General features: G+C 40.1%; 1 protein-coding gene across 1 annotated transcript in view; it reads right to left on the bottom strand.

Annotated features, from left to right (window-relative positions):
* The window catches only part of CLIC4 (chloride intracellular channel 4), a 92,818-nt gene that overhangs the window by 33,222 nt on the left and 39,158 nt on the right, over positions 1 to 20,438 (bottom strand). The window contains exon 2 of the mRNA XM_030805026.1: positions 6,482 to 6,591. Within this exon, the coding sequence (XP_030660886.1) occupies positions 6,482 to 6,591 (110 nt within the window). The remainder of the gene's footprint in view (positions 1 to 6,481; positions 6,592 to 20,438) is intronic.

Genomic DNA, 20,438 nt, shown 5'->3' with positions numbered 1-20,438 from the left:
CCAAATGGAAAAGCTCTGCCATTTACCAGCTACATGACTAAGTAAATTACAACCTCTTTGAGTCTGGATTTCCTCTTTATAAGATCTGCTTTGTCTGTAAAGATTAGATCAAATAAGGCAAGTGAAAGTGAACTAAAAGTATGCAAATGAAAGCCATTACCACTTTTAGTATCACATTAACAAAGCATTATGCAGGAAATAAGATTGGCAGTTTTAACTTTAATAGAGCTGGTGGTTCATAAATGGTTACCTAACATTAACTGACTAGTAATAAACAAAATCTGATTTTGTTTGTACCACCAAGGAAAGTTTAAAGGGCATATGATTACCAATTTTCCATTAATATTTGTAATTAGTGAATAGTCTATCTTGCTTCGGTTGAAAGGCTATATATATTTTTTTCAAATAAATAAAGCGATAAAACTGTTTTCCAGATTAACTGTTGAGATGACAGACAACCACGGCAGGTCCTGATTCCAAGTGAAGAATCTGAGAAGAAACTTTAGTGCCTTCAAACATATTAGTAGACTTCAAATAAATGGACAAGTTCTAAACAGTAATCTGATTCACTCACAAGCTATATATCAACCAAACAGCATCTAAGATTCTTCAACTTGCAGTTCTCACCTGCATTCTCAGGCCTCAGGTGTTCTGTTTGACCCACAAAGGCTCATTTTACAGATGCTTCACAGAAACGTAACACTGTAAGAATTGCAGTTCGAGATAAATGAAACTGAGCCAATAGGCAATGTCTAAAAATTTCAAGACATCTTTGGTTTACTTCCAAAAAGGCCTTCAGTAAATACTCAATACTTGATTAAAACTCATTCAAATATTTCCCTTACGTGACATCAAGGGCAAAGTGCACAGAACTCATGCCTTGCAACAGGGTGCAAATATTCTCTAGTGTTTTGGGGTTTATTATTTTTATCCTCATTTATCATGGTAGTCTTTCAGATGAAATAAATTATTCTGTTGTTTCCCATTTTCTTTCTAGATGAAGAAAAGGAAATAAAAACAAAAACCGAAAGGAAAAGAAACGAATGAAAAGGAGGAATCCTATAGGAGCTAATATTTTAAGAGACTTGAGTGGCTTAATTTCTATTAAAATGTAGTTCAGTACAATTGCAACAATTGGAGGAAGCTGGGCTGGTGACTCAGTTCCAGCTGCTTGGTATGAAATGAGTGCAGCATAGCTATAGGACACTGGAGCTGGCTCTTGAAGATGACCTATCTGTAACAAGTTGACGTGCCCAACGAAGAAGAAAGTACTAGGTATGTAGGCCTTATCTTTTAAATTGAGCTCCTTTTTTCTCCAGAAAGAGAACAATAACAAAAAAAAAAATCGAGTTCCTTTTTGAAGGTGCCGATTTTCAGGGCATAAAATTAATTCACACATATCAAAGAGATTACTAGACACTATATAAACATATAACAACAACAACAAAAAAACCTCACAAAAGTTAACATAGAACCAGAATTATTTGTTTCAGAACGCTTTACTACTATTAATTATTCTTTACTAGATTTGCTATATTCTGGTTTGACTGATAGTCAAGTCACTAATTGAACGAATTAATCATGGACTCAACAAAACACACACACCAAGACCCCTTGTCACTAAGAATTTGTCTTTGTCCCAGTTCAATCAGTTAAAGAATTTTATTGATTTGGATTAAATATTGTTAATCTGTCTACTTTTAATGTCAATTTTAATGCCAATCTGTGGAGGAATACTTCAATAAAAATAGCACCCATGGAAAGATTTCAAATATGGATTCCATAATTCTTTTGTCTTTGTTTTTGGGTGTGTTTTTTTTTTTTTTTTGAGATGGAGTCTCACTCTGTTGCCCAGGCTAGAGTGCAGTGGCATGATTTCAGCTCACTGCAGCCTCCACCTCCTGGATTCAAGCAATTCTCCTGCCTCTGCCTCCCGAGTAGCTGGGACTACAGGCACTCACCACCATGCATGACTAATTTTTGTATTTTTAGTAGAGACAGGATTTCACCATGTTGGCCAGGCTGGTCTTGAACTACTGACCTCAAGTGATCACCTGCCCCGGCCTCTCAAAGCGCTGGGATTACAAGAGTGAGCCACTTTGCCTGGCCCAAATATAGATTCTATAATTTTTAACATCTTGATAACAGTTTAGGAGTAAAGTGTATACTGATAACAGGTTTAGAAAAACATTCACTGATAATTCTATTCACTTAGCTCTCAGTGGCCTCAACAGGATGTATCATCTTTGAAATCGTCTTGAAAAAGATTAAAAAAAAAAAAAAAGAAAAAGAACATAAAGACATAGCAACAAAATACTCCCCCTCTGTGTGTCTATGTTTCCCTTACCTCTCAATCACACACACACACACACACCCTCACCCACCCACATACACACATCCCCCACCCACCCACCCACATACACACACACATACACACACACACCCCACACACACATTCACACACACACAGTGGGTACACATGTGATTCTGAATGCAGTCATAAAGCACAATTATCTTGAATTGGACTGCTCTAACAAGTGCTTCATGTAGCTCAAGTCAACTTTACAAAGGGGAAAAATGGAGTCTGACTTTCCTGTCTGGACAGCAGCAGGAAGTAGATGATCTCTCTGAAAGACAGGCCTGTCTCATTCCATTTAGTCTCGGCATGTGTCACTCATGCTGCTGCTACTGAAGATCATGGAAATTGAACTGATTTCTCAAGTTACTGAAGACTGTTTTCAGAAAGGTGGAACCACAGAGACATGATCATGAAGATAAAACTATCTGAAGAGTCTATTTGGGAATCAGATTTTCTTCTGAGTTTCTAACTGCCTTTTAAGATATGCAGAACTATCAGTTTCATAGTTCCATTGTAACATTTTAAACTATTACAAAAGTGAAGTTTTTTTCCCTTCCTTTTTCCTGAATTTAAATATAAGGTAACTGACTCCAAGGAAGATGAGGCAGCTTGGCCCCAGGTCCCAGTGAAATCAGTGATGGAGCTTTCTCCATACACAGCCAGGTCTCACTCCTGAAATTTTCTATACTATGCCATGGTTGTTTCCCAACTGATGACATGCCAGAACATCTTTAACTCTGTCCCCAATTTTAATATTTTCACTTATATTAGCTGAAGCTTTTGTTCAAATCGTTGATGTAAATTGAAATTCTTTGTGAAGCCCGGGCCCTTTTTTTATCTAAACGTTCTTTAAATTGCAATATGAACAGAAAATTAGGTTTGGAAATGACTCCCACCAAAGCACTAAGGCTGCTTTGGCAGGCAAGTAATGGAAGATTGTTCACAGCCTCACAAGGGACACATGAATACTACCAGCATAGTCATTAATGCCAACTGAGATTCAAAGAGAACATGTCATACAGTGCCAGAACTAGAAATGGGCTTGTTCTCATGGATGAAATGTCATGTAACAATCATTTTTTTCAAATCATAGAGTGAGCTGCTAAGTAACTCTCCGAGGAGTTCTATTGTTCTCCACTGGTTTGTTCTGGAGTCAGTACTTCTCACCAAGATATTAGGCAATTACCAGGAAAAGCAGGAAAATAAGCACTATAGGCATTTTTTCTCCCCCACAAATTTCTAAAAAGAGTCACATTTAATGTTTTAAGATTAAGAATATATTATGAAAAGTACTACAGGGATGTTTTATTCCTCTGTGATAACTTTCATATATACTGGTGGGTTGATTTCTGATTTTGTTTTTTGAACCAATGTTCACTTTCTTGAGGTACTTTCTCTTTAAAATTTTGTCCAAGACTACAAGTGTGTAAACTCATGGAAAAGATCTGGATGAGGCCAGGCACAGTGGCTAAAGTCTGTAATCCCAGCACTTTGGGAGGCCAAGGCCAGAGGACTGCTTGAGCCCAGGAGTTCAAGACCCACCTGGGCAACACAGGGAGACTCTGTCTCTTAAAAATAAAAAATTAGCCAGGTGCGATAGTAAATACCTGTAGTCCTAGCTACTTGGGAGGCTGAGGGTGGAGGATTACTTGAGCCCAGGAGTTCAAGGCTACAGAGTAAGCCGTGATCGTGCCACTGCACTCCAGCCTTGGTGACAGAGGCAGACCCTGTCTCAAAAAAAAAAAAAGAAAAAGAAAAAAGGAAAAGATTTGGAAGAATAAAGACCAAACCTAAAACAAATTATCTCTCTGAAGGGGAAGTTGATGACTAGGGGTAGGGATGGTAGAGACTCATTATCATGTACTACTTGTATAGTTTTAGCTGCCCTAAGAAGCATTTTTTAGATTTACTGGAGACCTATGATTGCTAAAGACCAAAAAATATAAGCTTCAATTTTAAGTGCTCTCTACTGTTGATTTTACATAAAGCCCTAGGTAATAAACATATATCTTCTTTGATATTTTCTAATTATGAGGCCCTGAATGCCTACCTCCCATGCGCCACTTTTTATATATATAAACACTTAACATATACCCTTAAACATATTTCCACATATACAATTAAATATATACAAATCTGCAAATATCAATCAACCTATAGGAATAATGCCTTTAAAAAGTCTGCAAATGAAAAGAAACAGACAACTCTGAAATAGCTATAATGGGTTTACTTCCTTTTCTGACCCAGATTCCCATCGTTTATAGCACTATTACTGGTATGTGTCACAATTAAAGCACTGTATTAAACTATTCAATGACGGCTTTTTCAAAGCATGGCAGTCAACTCACTTGCTCCAAGCCAAAAATGGAATAGGAGAAATTCATGTATTTTAGGACACAGTAAGGGTGTGTGCCTGGTGGCACAGTCTATTTTTAGGAGTTATATTGGGAAACTTCCTTTGTGTACACATGTATGAAAAAAAACAGTAATAGAAGGGTAACTACATGACTTATTTCATTCTTACAACATCTCTGTCCAACATGAATAAGGTAATGTCTTCCCAAGAGCTTGTAGTTTTAACTCACTATTCCCAAAGGCTTATTTCTACATTTACATATGTAACTAAAGGGGTTCCTAGATGACTTTATGGCTTATGTTCAATAAATTTTAAAGTCTGTAAAATTTCAAATATATGCACTGGCAGTAAGTAAAAATGTATTTTAAGGGAATGACAGAAATCTGAGTACACTAACCTAGAACTGGGAATGGAATTATAGCTCTCAGGTAACTATCAGCATGTGATGCTCAGAGGGATAACATACATGAATCCTGCCACTTTATCAAGTGATAGGCTGTCAATATTTTTTCCTGGACACTGTTCATAACTTGATATATAATATGGTTTAAATTTGTGTCCTTGCCCAAATCTCATATCAAATTGTAATCTTCAATGTTGGAAGAGGGGCCTTGTGGGAGGTGACTGGATCACAAGGGCAGACTTCCTGTGACAGTGAGTGAGTTCTCACAAGATCTGGTTGTTTAAAAATGTGTAACACCTCCCCCTTCTCTCTTCTTCCTTCTCTGGCCATGAAAGACATGTCTGCTTCCCCTTTGCCTTCTATCATAATTGTAAGTCTCCTGAGGCCTCCCCAGCCAAGTTTCCTGTACAACCTGCAGAACTGTCAGTCAATTAAACCTCTTTTCTTTATGAATTACCCAGTCTCAGGTAGTTCTTTATAGCAATGTGAGAACAGACTAATAGTTTTAAAAATAAGTATAATAGCAAATCATGTTGTGACACTTGCATCAAGAGGAATCCACTGCCAAACCCTAGATTTTCCCATTAATATAACTATTCTTCACCCTTGATTTTCATCTTTTCGGAAAGGAGATGTATGAATATTCTTCACCTCAGACCTGTTTGCTAAAGGTGAATAGACATTCCTGAATAAAACAGAGCTTTCTACTCATCACGGCTCTTCTCAGCCCTCTCCACTATGGAAAAATAAGCCATAAAATCATCCAAGAGAAAGCTGCAAACAACTCTTCACTTAGCAAGAACAGACACGGGGCCACAGATAATTGCTCTTATTTTACAATACATTTAAACAAATATGATTAAAATATTTGCATTATAGCTAAAATGCTATAGAAAATTACTGTTATTCCCTGAAAAATAAATTAAATGAAATTGACAACAATGGTATTCAACCCCCTAAAAATCCTTGTCTTTAAAGATCCAGATTATATAGGTCACATGTTTAACACATTTGGGGCGAAGATGATGTCTGTTTAGAAAGTTCTTGATGACTCCATGTTTACACTGGAAAAAAGAAGTCAAGGATTTCACTGCATCCACACTAACACATACCTCCTCGTGCTGCTCATGAAATTTAAGGTAAACATACAAAAGTTCCTAAAAAAGACTGAGTAGCCACATGCAGTATACTGACAGTGTGACTTGTCCAAAATGGTTATATACAAGTTAAGTTTGTCCACAAACCAGCAGAACTTTAATACAATATATTTCCTTTAGAGAATACATGCCATCAAGGTGAAAATAGGATCAAACTGAAAAGATAGTTCAGCTTAAGTTGATTGCAAACTGCGACCATGTCTTACCTTTTCAGGTCAACAGTTGTCACACTAAATACAACTCCTTTGAGCCAAAGAATCATGAAGAGCCTCTGGGAAAAGGGGCAGTTTCCTATGCTTTCACCATCACTGCCAGCCTGGAAAACAGAATTAAACATTAAAAACAAGGTCAAAGTGATGATACTCAACATGACATATCTTTTTCTGAATTTTAATCAAGAGTACAAGAAGCCAGGAAAAGTTACATTGTGGAAGGAAGAGTAGAAATTTGGGTCTTTATTATTTTGTTCTTTCATTAGCCTTTTTATTTTTTATTTTTTTCTTTTTTTGAGACAGGGTCTCCTTCTGTCACCCAGGCTGGAGTGCAGTGGTGCGATCTCAGCTCACTGCAACCTTCACCTCCAGGCTCAAGCAATCCTCCCATCTTAGCCTCCCAAGCAGCTGGAGCTACAGGCACGTACCACCATCCTGGCTAATTTTTAATATTTTTAGTAGAGACAGGGTTTCACCATGTTATCCAGGTTGGTCTTGAACTCCTGGGCTCAAGTGATCAACCTGCCTCAGCCTCCTAAAGTGGTGGGATCACAGGCATGAGCCACTGCACCCAGCTAGCGCTAGCCTCTTTCTTTTCTTAAAAATGATCAGTCTAGGGCCAGGCGTGGTGGCACACACCTGTAATCCCAGCACTTTGGGAGGCCGAGGTGAGTGGATCACACAGTCAGGAGTTTGAGATCAGCCTGGCCAATATGGTGAAACCCCATCTCTACTAAAAATCCAAAAATTAGCAAGGTGTGGTGGTGGGTGCCTGTAGTCCCAGCTACTCAAAAGGCTGAGGCAGGAGAATCACTTGAACCCGGGACGCAGAGGTTGCAGTGTGCCGAGATCGTGCCATGCACTCCAGCCCGGGCAACAGAGTGAGACTCTGTCTCAAATAAATAAATAAACAAACAAACAAATAAATAAAAAATAAAAATGACCAGTCTAGTATAGCACTGCCCAAGAGAATTTAATGCATGATGGCGATGATCCATATTGCCAATGTCCAATATGGTAGCCACTAGCAATATGTGGCTAGAGAGTATTTAAATGGGGCTAGTTCAAGTGAACTGAATTTTTTTGTTTCATTTATTTTAAATTACAGTCATGCATCACTTACTGATAGGGACACATTCTGAAAAAAATGTGCTGTTAGGTGATTCTAGCATTTTACAAGCATCACAGGGTGTGCCTTACACAAATCTAGATGAGACAGCCTACTACACACCTAGTCTACATGGCATAGCCTATTGCTCCCAGGCTACAAACCTGTTCAGCATGTTACTGTACTGAATACTGTAGGCAAGTGGAATATAATGGTAAGTATCTGTACATCAAGACACATCAAAACATAGAAAAGGTAGAATAAAAATACGAATTATAAGCCGGGCGCTATGGCTCACGCCTGCAATCCCAGCACTTTGGGAGGCCGAGGAGGGCAGACCACGAGGTCAGGAGTTTGAGACCAGCCTAGCCAACATGGTGAAACCCCATCTCTACTAAAATACAAAAAATTAGCTGGACGTGGTGGTGCATGCCTGCAGTCCCAGCTACTTGGGAGGCTGAGGCAGGAGAATCGCTTGAACCCGGGAGGCGGAGATTGTACTCAGCCGACATCGTGCCACTGCACTCCAGCCTGGTGAAAGAGCAAAACTCCGTCTCAAAAAATAAAAACAAAAAATAAAAGCGAATTACAATCTTTTGAGACCCCTGGCATATGCAGCACATGACTATAATTTCTAATTTAAAACATAAACAATATGTTTTCTTAATTTAAATAGCCACATATGACTAATGGCTACTATGTTGGACAGAACAGTAATTCCTAGGGGGTACATAAACCCTTGCCTCAGGGCAAAGTCAAAGTCAATTATGGGTTTTATGAAACGTAAAAATCATTTTTCATTCTATCAGACAGTATTCTTTGTAAGGCAAAGTAAAAACGGAAACTTGTAGGTGTGCCTGCCTCCAAAAAAAATTCATTATAAACATCCCATATCCTGGCTGGGCGCAGTGGCTCACTCCTGTAATCCCAGCACTTTGGGAGGCCGAGGCAGGCAGATCACGAGGTCAGGAGTTTTGCGACCAGCCTGACCAACATAGTGAAACTCCGTCTCTACAAAAAGTACAAAAATTAGCCAGGCGTTGTGGCGCATGCCTATAATCCCAGCTACTCGGGGGGCCGAGACAGGAGAATTGCTTGAACCCGGGAGGTGGAGGTTGCGGTGAGCCGAGATCGTGCCACTGCACTCCAGCCTGGGCAACAAAGTGAGACTCCATTTCAAAAATAAAGATAAATATCCTATATCCTGTTTTTTTTGTTTGTTTTTTTTAATTAGAGAAAGGATCTTACTATGTTTCCCAGGCTGGTGTGCAGTGGTTACTCACAGGCACAATCACAGCATACTGCAGTTTCAAATTTGTGGACTTAAGAAATCCTCCCACCTCAGCCTCCCCAGTAGCTGAAACTACAGGCATGCACCACCATACCCGGCCCATATCCTGTTGTACACATGTCTTCAGAGAGCAAGAAAATAACAAAAGATTTATTTATAATAACCCATTTCTAATCCTACTTAATGAATGGCAATGACGAGGTAGATTTTCCTAAAAATCAGAGTGGTACAAATCTTTTTTAGTCCCATCATGTGTGCCCCAAGGTTGTTTTTTTTTTTTTTTTTAACTTTTATTTTAGGTTCAGGGGTATTATGTGCAGGTTTGTTATATAGGTAAACTCATGTCACAGGTGTTTGTTGTACAGATTATTTCATCACCCAGGTACAAAGCCTAGAGCCCAATAGTTATTTTTTCTGATCCTCTCCCTCCTTCCATCCTCCAACCTCAACTAGAGCCCAGAAATAAGGCCACACATCTATAACCATCTGATCTTCGACAAAGCTGACAAAAACAAGCAACGTCAAAGACTCCATATTCAATAAATGGTGCTGGGATAACTGGCTAACCATATGCAGAAGATTAAAACTGGATCCCTTCCTTACACCATAGACAAAAATCAACTCAAGATGGATTAAAGACTTAAATGTAAAACCCAAAACTATAAAAACCCTGAAGACAACCTAGTCAGTGCCATTCTGGACATAGGAACTGGCAAAGATTTCATGACGAAGATGCCAAAAACAACTGCAACGAAAGTTGACAAACAGGATCTAATTAAACTTAAGAGTTTCCGCACAGCAGAAGAAACTATCAACAGAGTAAACAGACAAGCTACAGAATGGGAGAAAATATTTGCAAAATATGCATCTGACAAAGGTCTAATATCCAGCATCCATAAGGAACTTAAACAAAATTACAAATATAAAACAAACAACCCCATTAAAAAGTGGGCAATGGACATGAACAGACACTTTTCAAAAGAAGACATACATGTGGCCCAACAAGCATAGGAAAAAAAGCTCAATATCACTGATCAATAGAGAAAAACAAATTAAAACCACAATGAGATACCATTTCACACCAGAATGGCTATTTTCAAAAAGTAAAAAAAAATAACAGATGTTGGCAAAGTTGTAGAGAAAAGGGAACACTATACACTACTGGTGGGAGTGTAAATTAGTTAAACTACTGTGGAAAGCAATGTGGCAACTCCTCAAAGAGCTAAAAACAGAACTACCATTCAACTCAGCAATCCCATTACTGGGCATATACCCAAAGGAATATAAATCATTCTACCATAAAGACACATGAATACGTATGTTCACTGCAGCACTATTCATGATGGCAAAGACATGGAATCAGCCCCAAGTTTAAAAAGGAAAGATGGACTGAAGGAAAAGGAGAGATGGGAAGCAGAGAGAGCTGGAATGCTGGAAGAGAACGTTCTGACATTGCTAGAGATCAACACAGCCTGTTGACTATGACGTCCATGGAGAGTGCCAGAAATAACTCTCCAATAAGTCATTCAAAGATGCTGGTAAAAGTACTGTTTATTATCCTAAAGTAACTCTCAAAAAATTCGGAAGCATTTCAGTAAAATGCTACATCAGTAAAAAGTCATTAATTCCCAAACTAATGGAGAGGTAAAAGGAGTTTAAAAAACAAAAACAAAAGAAGTGGGCTTATAGTGAAGATTCCAGAACCCTAATCAGACAGCATGGGACAGTTACAACAGAGCTTGGTTTAAAAAAAAAAAAAAATCCACATCATTCTTTATCAGTAACAAAATATACACAGAATTTGATGGCAGAATGAATCATATTAATTCCTAATACTACATACAACTTGTACAAAAATGTACTTCCTAAAAAAGGCCTAGTTCTTAAATTTTATTGTGATTACAAATAACCTAAGGAAAACATTTAAAATGAAGACCTTGCGCCGGGCACGGTGGCTCACGCCTGTAATCCCAGCACTTTGGGAGGCCGAGGCGGGCGGATCACAAGGTCAGGAGATCGAGACCATCCTGGCTAACACGGTGAAACCCCGTCTCTAATAAAAATACAAAAAAATTAGCCGGGCGCGGTGGCAGGTGCCTGTAGTCCCAGCTACTCAGGAGGCTGAGGCAGGAGAACGGCACAAACCCGGGAGGCGGAGCTTGCAGTGAGCCGAGACTGCGCCACTGCACTCCGGCCTGGGCGAAAGAGCAAGACTCCATCTCAAAAAAAAAAAAAAAAAAAAAAAAAAAAGAGGACCTCAGGGCCACATATCTAGACATTCTGATTCAGCAGAACTCCTGGGTTGGGGCCCAGGAATCCTTATTTTGTTATAGGCACTCAAGGAGATTCCAAAGTAAGGCGGCACCTGCCTGCTGGATACATTAAGAAACACTGGTGTGGGAAGGTTAGGATGATATTTGATTCTCAGAACCCAAGTCAATTTACAGCACTAACTCATCCTACTATATAAAAACTGGTGCCCAAAGTTGCCTTTTTGAAGATACTGACCATTAATAGCATGGAACACTGATAACACACAAGTGAATTTACTACAGACAAGAAAATGTTAATACATTACCTTTCCAATTAGCTTGATAATCCAAATTTGAGATTTACTAAAAAAAAAAAAAAAAAAAAAAAAAAACAGTAGTTTGGTAGACAAAGAACTAGTCTGACTCAAGGTCTTTATCCTCCCCTCCACTTAATCTATAAAATTAACTAAAATTTCCCAAGCTGCCTGTCAAAGAAGTGTTAAAATCATTAAGTTGGTAAACGAGACATAATAAAGATATTACATGTAGGAACTTAGAAACACGTTAAACTAAAAGCAGGCTAACGATGAATGGGAACTGGCTACAGATCAGTCACCATACATAATCTCCTACAGTGGTCTGCAGAGCCAGTCCTTGAGCATGGGCAAAAGAATCTCAGAATACAGAACAGTTCATGAAGACCTGGTCAGGACACAAATGCCCCTTTCCTTTCACAGGTGACTGCCTCCTTTCTCTATAATTTTCTAACAAATTTTCCCAATTTACTTTTGTTTCAGGTATATCAGAAGCTTGTTACACATCTCATACGCCTAATAAGCACTTTCCTTCATGCACACATAAATAAAAGGATGCATATTCTTCAAGACAGACCTGAAAAAAGTCCCTTTTTTACTAACCACTAATGACAAGCCAAATAAGAAAAGTCATCGTCACCATGAACAACTTTTTCCAAAGTTTTAATAGCATCAGAAAATTGGGAGCTACTAGTCAGATGAAATATTTATTTTTATTTTTGAAATTTTTTAAAGTATAGAAAAGGCCACGCACAATGGTTCATGCCTGTAATCCCAACACTTTGGAAGTCCAAAGCAGGAGGATCACTTGACACCAGGAGTTTGAGATCAGCCTGGGCAACCGAACAATACCCCATCTCTACCAAAAAAATTAGAAAATCAGCCAGCGTGGTGGCACTCTCCTATAGTCCCAGTTATTCAGGAGGCTGAGGTAGGAGGATCACTGGAGCCCAGGAGTTCAAGACTGCAGCGAGCCATGATTATAGCACTGCATTCCAGCCTGGGTAACAGAGCACTATTTAAAATATGTATACATATTATATATATATACACACACACACACATACATACATATAAATACATATATCTACACACATCCACATATATATGTATAATTTATATCTATATAGTAAAACTGTGGAAAAATTCAAATTTCTTTTTTTTTTTTTTTTTTTTAATTAGATGGAGTCTCACTCTGTTACCCAGGGTGGAGTACAGTGGTGTGATCTCGGCTCACTGCAACCTCTGCCTCCCAGGTTCAGGCCATTCTCCCGTCTCAGCCTCCCGAGCAGCTGGGAGTACAGGTGCCCACCACCATGGCTGGCTGGCTTATTTATTTATTTATTTATTTATTTATTTATTTATTTTTTGAGATGGAGTTTCACTCTTGTCACCCAGGCTGGAGTGCAATGGTGTGATCTTGGCTCACTGCAACCTCCACCTCCAGGTTCAAGTGATTCTCCTGCCTCAACCTCCCAAGTAACTCGGATTACAAGTGCCCACAAACACACCCGGCTGATTTTTGTATTTTTATTAGAGATGGTGTTTCACCATGTCAGTCAGGCTGGTCTTGAACTCCTGACCTCAGGTGATCCGCCCGCCTCAGCCTCCCAAAGTGCCCGGATTACAGGCATGAGCCACGCCGCCCGGCCTAATTTTTGTATTTTTATTAGAGACAGGGTTTCACCATGTTGGCCAGGCTGATCTCAAACTCCTGACCTCAAGTGATCCACCCACCTCAGCCTCCCAAAGTCCCAGGATTACAGGTGTGAGCCATTGGGTCCGGTGAAAAATTCAAATTTCTAGAATTCACAAGTCAAAAACTTTCTCCTTTAATCCAAGTTAAATATAAAATTCAATTTCAACAAAATTATAGAATCAAAATTACCCTGTTTAGTATGAACTACACTGAATACAGCCTATTGCTACAGCTGACTGAGGACACTGTGATACAATGGAAAGCATCCTACACTGGGAGCCAGGATACGTTTATTCTATATCCAGTTTTGTATTAGTAACCATAAAAATTAACATATAGTTATCTAACAATAGCATCTGAGAAAAGTATGCCTTTAAAAAATACTTTTCACTGCTTCTAACAGTTATATTCATTATTTTTAAAATAAAAACTGAAATACTAGAGAAAGTCAGAGCTCCCTTACCCTTGAACCATTAATTTGCTACTTATTCTTCTACATTTTTATTTTCTATGTACATACTACTATTTTTCTTTTAATAGAGACGGGGTTCTAACTATGTTGCCCAGGCTGGTTTCAAACTCCTGGCCTCAAGTTATCCTCCCACCTTGGCCTCTCAAAGTGCTGGGATTACAGGTGTGAGCCACCATGCCTGGCCCATACTACTTTATTCCTTAAAAAATATGATCACACTATATATAACACTATATGTAACTTTTTTTTAGTTTATATATTTTATTTCCAACTTAATGTAACCAATCCTCTGGAGGCTGTAATGTCTCTGCCAGAATACTGTCAGAGATGGCCAGGGAGGAAACCAGGGCCTTCAAACCCTGCCAAGCCCCTGCCCCTGGGGTGGGGTCAGAGGAGGCCTAACAGAGTCAGGACTTTGAACATCAACCAGTGGTAATGAGACCACCTCCACTAGTGTATCAGGGAGGTCACACAGGGAGCTGCAACTCCCATTCCCCTACCCCAGCAGTAATAAGGAGCCTCCTCACCATGGTTGCTGGCTTCTTTGGTTCCAAGTCTGAGATGTATAAGGCAAAAAACTAAGAAACTCACTACCCTCTAATTCTGTCTTTCCAGACGCAGAAGTCTCTCCAAAGTATTAAATTTATTTATTTTTCTTTTCCTTTAAATCACATTCTGGAAGCAAGAAGTATTAAATCTAAAAAATGGGGCTAGGCACGGTGGCTCACGCCTGTAATCCCAGCACTTTGGGAGGCCAAGGCAGGCAGATCACCTGAGGTCAGGCATTTGAGACCAGCCTGGCCAACATGGTGAAACCCCGTCTCTACTAAAAATACAAAAATTAGCCGAGTGTGGTGGCGCATGCCTATAATCCCAGCCACTTGGGAGGCTGGGGCAGGAGAATTGCTTGAACCTGGGAGGCGGAGGTTGTAGTGAGCTGAGATCGCACCACTGCACTCCAGCCTGGGCAACAGAGCCAGACTCTGTCTCAAAACAAATAAAAATAAAAATAAAAAAATAAAAATGAGATAACCCAGTGGGGCACTTGGACTTCTATCTCCACCTGGTTATAACAAAGCAGTGCCATCTCCCTTCTCCTTTTCCCTCCACGGAAACATCAAAGGAGTCTTACGTGAGTGTCAGAAGTTTAAAGAGAAGGATTAAACAAGATCCAGAGTCTCTTTAACATAATATGAAAACGTCCATGTTTCAACTGAACATGTCATACCAAGAATCATATCAAACGGAATGATCTGCTTGAAGTAAATGAAAAAACAGAAAGCCTCAGCAAAAAAAAAAAAATAGAAGATGTATGTCAGAAGATAAACACAATAAAGTTAAAAAAAAAGATATAAAGAAGTCCCAGATGGAAATTTTAGAACTGAAAAATACAATAACTGAAATTTAAAAACTCAGTAGATGGGTTCGAAAGCCAAACGAAGGGGACAGAAGAATCAGTAAAATGGAAGGTAGAATAATAAAAATTACCTAGTCTAAACAACAGAGAAAAACTACACTGAAAATGTAATACTTCTTACATATTTCCATGGGTTTTTGTTTGTTTGTTTGTTTTGAGAGGGAGTCTTGCTCTGTCACTCAGGCTGGAATGCAATGGCGCGATCACGGCTCACTGCAACCTCTGCCTCCTGAGTTCAAGAGATTCTCCTGTCTCAACCTCCCGAATAGCTGGGATTACAGGCACACATCACCATACCCAGCTAATTTTTGTATTTTTAGTAGAGACAGCGTTTTACCATGTTGGCCAGGCTGGTCTTGAACTCTTGACCTCAGGTGATCCGGCCACCTCGGTCTCCCAAAGTGCTGGGATTACAGGCGTGAGCCTCCATGCCCAGCCTATTTCCATGTTTTGAGATCATCCAACTGCCATTCCTGAAGGCTTCACTGGATGCTATCTATTGTCCCAATAATTTTACATCTAGAAATTTATTCTATAGAAACAGTCATACAGATGTCCAAAGATACAAAAGAGAGGAATACTGAGGACTTACATTTGTAATAGCAAAACACTAGAGACCACCGAAGCCCATCAGTAAAAGATTTGTTAAATTTATAGACCACCAACAGAGGATGGAAGTCTAGGCCACCCATTCAGCCTTTGCTGGCATGTGTGAGGATGGAGCCACAGCTTTTTCTGTGGTGTTTACAGTACAGCAGTAATTATCTAGAAGTTTGTGGTCTTGTTTAGGCTGCCCCTTCCCTGGTTCTTAGGCAAGAGGCAGCAGGATTTGGCTGGAGTTTTTTTTCTCAGTGCCTGCTACTGTGTCCAGGTTGCTGGCTTCTTTAGCTCCAAGTCAGGAATATAGGAGGCAAAAAAGCAGGAAATTCTATATTACCAGAAGGAGAAGTCTCTCAGAAGTATTAGATTTAAAAGCAAAATTAAAAATGCATAACATGTGACATATCCATATAGTGGAATATTATTTGACAATTAAAAGCAATGAAGTATGGATACATGCTGTAACTTGAATAAACTAAGTGAAAGGAACAAAACACCACACATCACAGCTGGCCTTCCATATCCACAGATGCAGAACCCGCAGATACAGGGACAACTATAACGGACTTCTACATCCACAGAGGAGTCCTGGAACCAATCCCCTGTGGATTCCAGGGGACAACTGTATATGATTCCATTTATATGAAATGTCCAAAACAGGCAAATTCATACAGACAGTAGACTATCTGTTGCCAAGAACTGAGGATGGGGAAGAGGAGTGACTCCTAATGGGTACGCGGTTTCTTTTTGAGGTGATGAAAATGTTTTAAAATTAGACCCTGGTGGCCGGGCGTGGTGGCTAACATCTGTAATCCCAGCACTTTGGGAGGCCAAGGCAGGTGGATCACTTCAGGTCAGGAGTTTGAGATCAGCCTGGCCAACACACAATGAAACCCCATTTCTACTAAAAAATACAAAAATTGGCCAGGCGCGGTGGCTCATGCCTGTAATCCCAGCTACTCGGGAAGCTGAGGGAGAAGAATCACTTGAACTCGGGAGGCGGAGACTGCAGTGAACCAAGATCATGCCACTGCACTCCAGCCCGGGCAACAGAGCAAGACTCTGTCTCTCCCAGAAAAAAACAAAAAACAAAACAAAAACAAAAAAATTGGCCAGCACGGTGACTCACGCTTGCAATCCCAGCACTTTGGGAGGCTGAAGCAGGTGGATCACGAGGTCAGGAGATCGAGACCATCCTGGCTAACATGGTGAAACCCCATCTCTACTAAATATACAAAAACAAAAAAATTAGCCCAACGTGGTGGCAGACGCCTGTAGTCCAAGCTACTTGGGAGGCTGAGGCAGGAGAATGGTGTGAACGTGGGAGGCGGAGCTTGCAGTAAGCAGAGATCGTGCCACTGCACTCCAGCCTGGGTGACAAAGTGAGACTCTGTCTCAAAAAAAAAAAAAGAAAAAAATGAGACCCTGGTAATGGTTGCACAACTCTGTGAATACACTAAAAGCCATTGAACTGTATATTTTAAATGGGTGAATTATATTGCATATGAATTATATCCAATAAGTTGTTTTTTAAATATATATAGATTATAAATATAAATATATACATGCTGAAGAAGATTTTAATTTGGATTACATAGGTTTGTTTTGCTTTGGTATCTTTAGTAGAGACAGGGTTTCACCATGTTGGCCAGACTGGTCTCAAACTCCTGACCTTGTGATCCGCCCGCCTCAGCCTCCCAAAGTGCTGGGATTACAGGCGTGAGCCACTGCACCTGGCCTGGATTACATAAAATTATGATTTTGTGTTACAAAAACATACATGTCTACTATGTTTTCTTAAAAATTAGAAAACCAGTCTGAGAAACACATAGTGAGATCCCATCACCACAAAAAATTTTTAAAAATTAGCCAGGTGTGGTGGCTCATGCCTGTGGTCCTAGGCTACTCAGGACACTGAGGCAGGAGGATCACTTGAGCCTGGGAGGTCGAGGCTGCAGTGACCCATGATCACACCACTGCACTCTAGCCTGGGTGACAGAGTGAGACCCCGTCTCCAGAAAATAAAAATAATTGGCCGGGCGTGGTGGCTCACGCCTGTAATCCCAGCACTTTGGGAGGCCAAGGCGGGCAGATCACGAGGTCAGGAGATCGAGACCATCCTGCCTAACACGGTGAAACCCCGTCTCTACTAAAAATACAAAAAATTAGCTGGGTGTGGTGGTGGGCGCCTGTAGTCCCAGCTATTCGGGAGGCTGAGGCAGGAGAATGGCATGAACCCGGGAGGTGGAGCTTGCAGTGATCGGAGATAGCACCACTGCACTCCGGCCTGGGCGACAGGGCAAGACTCCATCTCAAAAATAAAAAAAAAATAAAAATAATTTTTTTAAACTCAAATAATTAAAGAGAAAACTTAAATAATCCCACTGACAGAAATAACAATGAATCTCTAGATAGAGTCTTAGCATTCATTTGGGTTTTATTATAAAACGAATATTTTCTTTACCTTGCTGTCTGGGTATTCCTTACTAGCCTCACCCTCTTCCCTTCACACCTCTGTGGTAATTCTTGAATTGCATTATACTGGTATTTAACCAGAAACTGCTGGATTAACTCCAATATTGCAGAATAGGGGTCAATGGCAGATGCCAAATATTTTAATGTTTTACTAAGTCAAGATTAAGGAACTGCTCACTTAGAAAACCTAGTTTAATCAGTCTTTAGAGTAGTCCGATTTTTAAACACCTAAGAAAAGCTTTAACTTCATTCTTCTCTTTATTTATGTTTATGGAACTGAGGGTAAGGGGTGGTGATGACTGGGGGAAGAGAGAGAGAAGTTAGGACCTGAAAGTAAGAACAGGCTCCTGACCATTAAATTATTTTCCTTGACATATTTTCTGGGGAGCGTATAGAGTAATGTGCTGTTAAAGAATGAACTTTAAAACTTTAATACCTCATTTACCTTTAGTATGAATTCTATCTAAATTAGCTGTCTGAATACACGAAATGGTTGTTTTGATTTAGACTAACTTAAAAGTCACAAAACAATGTGATAAATGGGCAAAGTCACCTGGCTTCTATTACCTATTTCTTCAGTTTTTTTTTTTTTTTTTTTTTTTTTTTTTTTTTTTTTTTTTTTTTGAGTTGTAGTCTCTCTCTGTCACCCAGGCTGGAGTGAAATGACGCGATCTCGGCTCAGTGCAACCTCTGACTCCCGGGTTCAAGCAATTCTCCTGCCTCAGCCTCCCGAGTAGCTGGGATTATAGGCACCTGCCACCATGTCTGGCTAATTTTTGTATTTTTTGGTAGAGACGGGGTTTCACCATATTGGCCAGGCTGGTCTCAAACTTCTGACCTCATGATCCGCCCACCTCGGCCCCCTAAAGTGCTGGGATTACAGGCGTGAGCCACCGCGCCTGGCCTATTTCTTCAGAATTGTTGCTAAACACATGCTGGAACCAAGTTTGGAGTCTAGAGGTTTTATAAGCTGTTCTTCTACAGGGTCTGCAGAGCATGATAAGAAACCACAGTTTAGAATCACACATATCTAGGTTTGAATCCTGACTTCCCTACTTCATTAGCTGTGTAATCTTCAGTAAGTTACTTAACATCCGTGAAACTTGAATTACTATATACCATGTTATTGTGGGGATCAAATAAGTTAGGATACACCCAGTTCCTGGCACATGGTAAGAGTTTTTAAAATGTTACTTGACTTAAAGATACTCCATGCAAAGAACTCAAGGCCTAACAACAGATTCTTCAGTTCAAGCACTTAGTGGTTAGAATCCCTAGATTGCTTTATTCTTTCAGAAAACAAGGAGAGAAGGGAAAAAAATCTAAATATCTTCCACATTAAATTATTCCAACTGACATAGATTATGACCCGATGCTTTAAAAAAAAAAAAAAAGTCTACATAAAGTTTAAATAGTTCACTAAATAGAAAAAAGCAAAGATATTCTTTTTTTTTTCTTTTTTTGTTTTTGAGACAGAGTCTCGCTCTGTCACCCAGGCTAGAGTGCAGTGGTGCTATCTCCGATCACTGCAAGCTCCGCCTCCCGGGTTCACGCCATTCTCCAGCCTCAGCCTCCTGAGTAGCTGGGACTACAGACACCCGCCACCATGCCCGGCTACTTTTTGTATTTTTAATACAGATGGGGTTTCACCAGGTTAGCCAGGATGGTCTCGATCTCCTTACCTCGTGATCCGCCCGCCTCGGCCTCCCAAAGTGCTGGGATTACAGGTGTGAGCTACAGCACCCGGCCAAGATATTCTTTAATATGTCAAAAATCTCTGGCCATGCAAAGATTATATTATTGTTTCCTAGCCATAACCATGTCACAGAACGAACTCGATAAATAAAGTCAAATAATATGTAATGGAAGAATTACTGTGTCCAAGCTCTGTCTATATAAATAAAACAGCTAAGCAGAGGATACAGCAAAGACTTCGGTTGCTACCATTTCCTTACTCAGCATCACCAATTCATGAAATCTGCTCTTCAGACAAAAGCTTGCACAATTTGGCCGGGCGTGGTGGCTCATGCCTGTAATCCCAGCACTTTGGGAGGCCGAGGCGGGCAGATCACGAGGTCAGGAGATCGAGACCATCCTGGCTAACATGGTGAAACCCCGTCTCTACTAAAAATACAAAAAATTAGCCGGGCGAGGTGGCAGGCGCCTGTAGTCCCAGCTATGCAGGAGGCTGAGGCAGGAGAATGGCATGAACCCCGGGGGGCGGAGCCTGCAGTGAGCCGAGATCACGCCACTGCACTCTAGCCTAGGCGACAGCAAGACTCCGTCTCAAAAAAAAAAAAATGCTTGCGCAATTTAGAGAGGA

Source organism: Nomascus leucogenys, chromosome 24 (genome assembly GCF_006542625.1).
Source record: "Nomascus leucogenys isolate Asia chromosome 24, Asia_NLE_v1, whole genome shotgun sequence".
In the NCBI taxonomy this organism is placed as follows: Eukaryota; Metazoa; Chordata; class Mammalia; order Primates; family Hylobatidae; genus Nomascus; species Nomascus leucogenys.
This window is presented reverse-complemented; position numbering and strand designations above follow the sequence as displayed.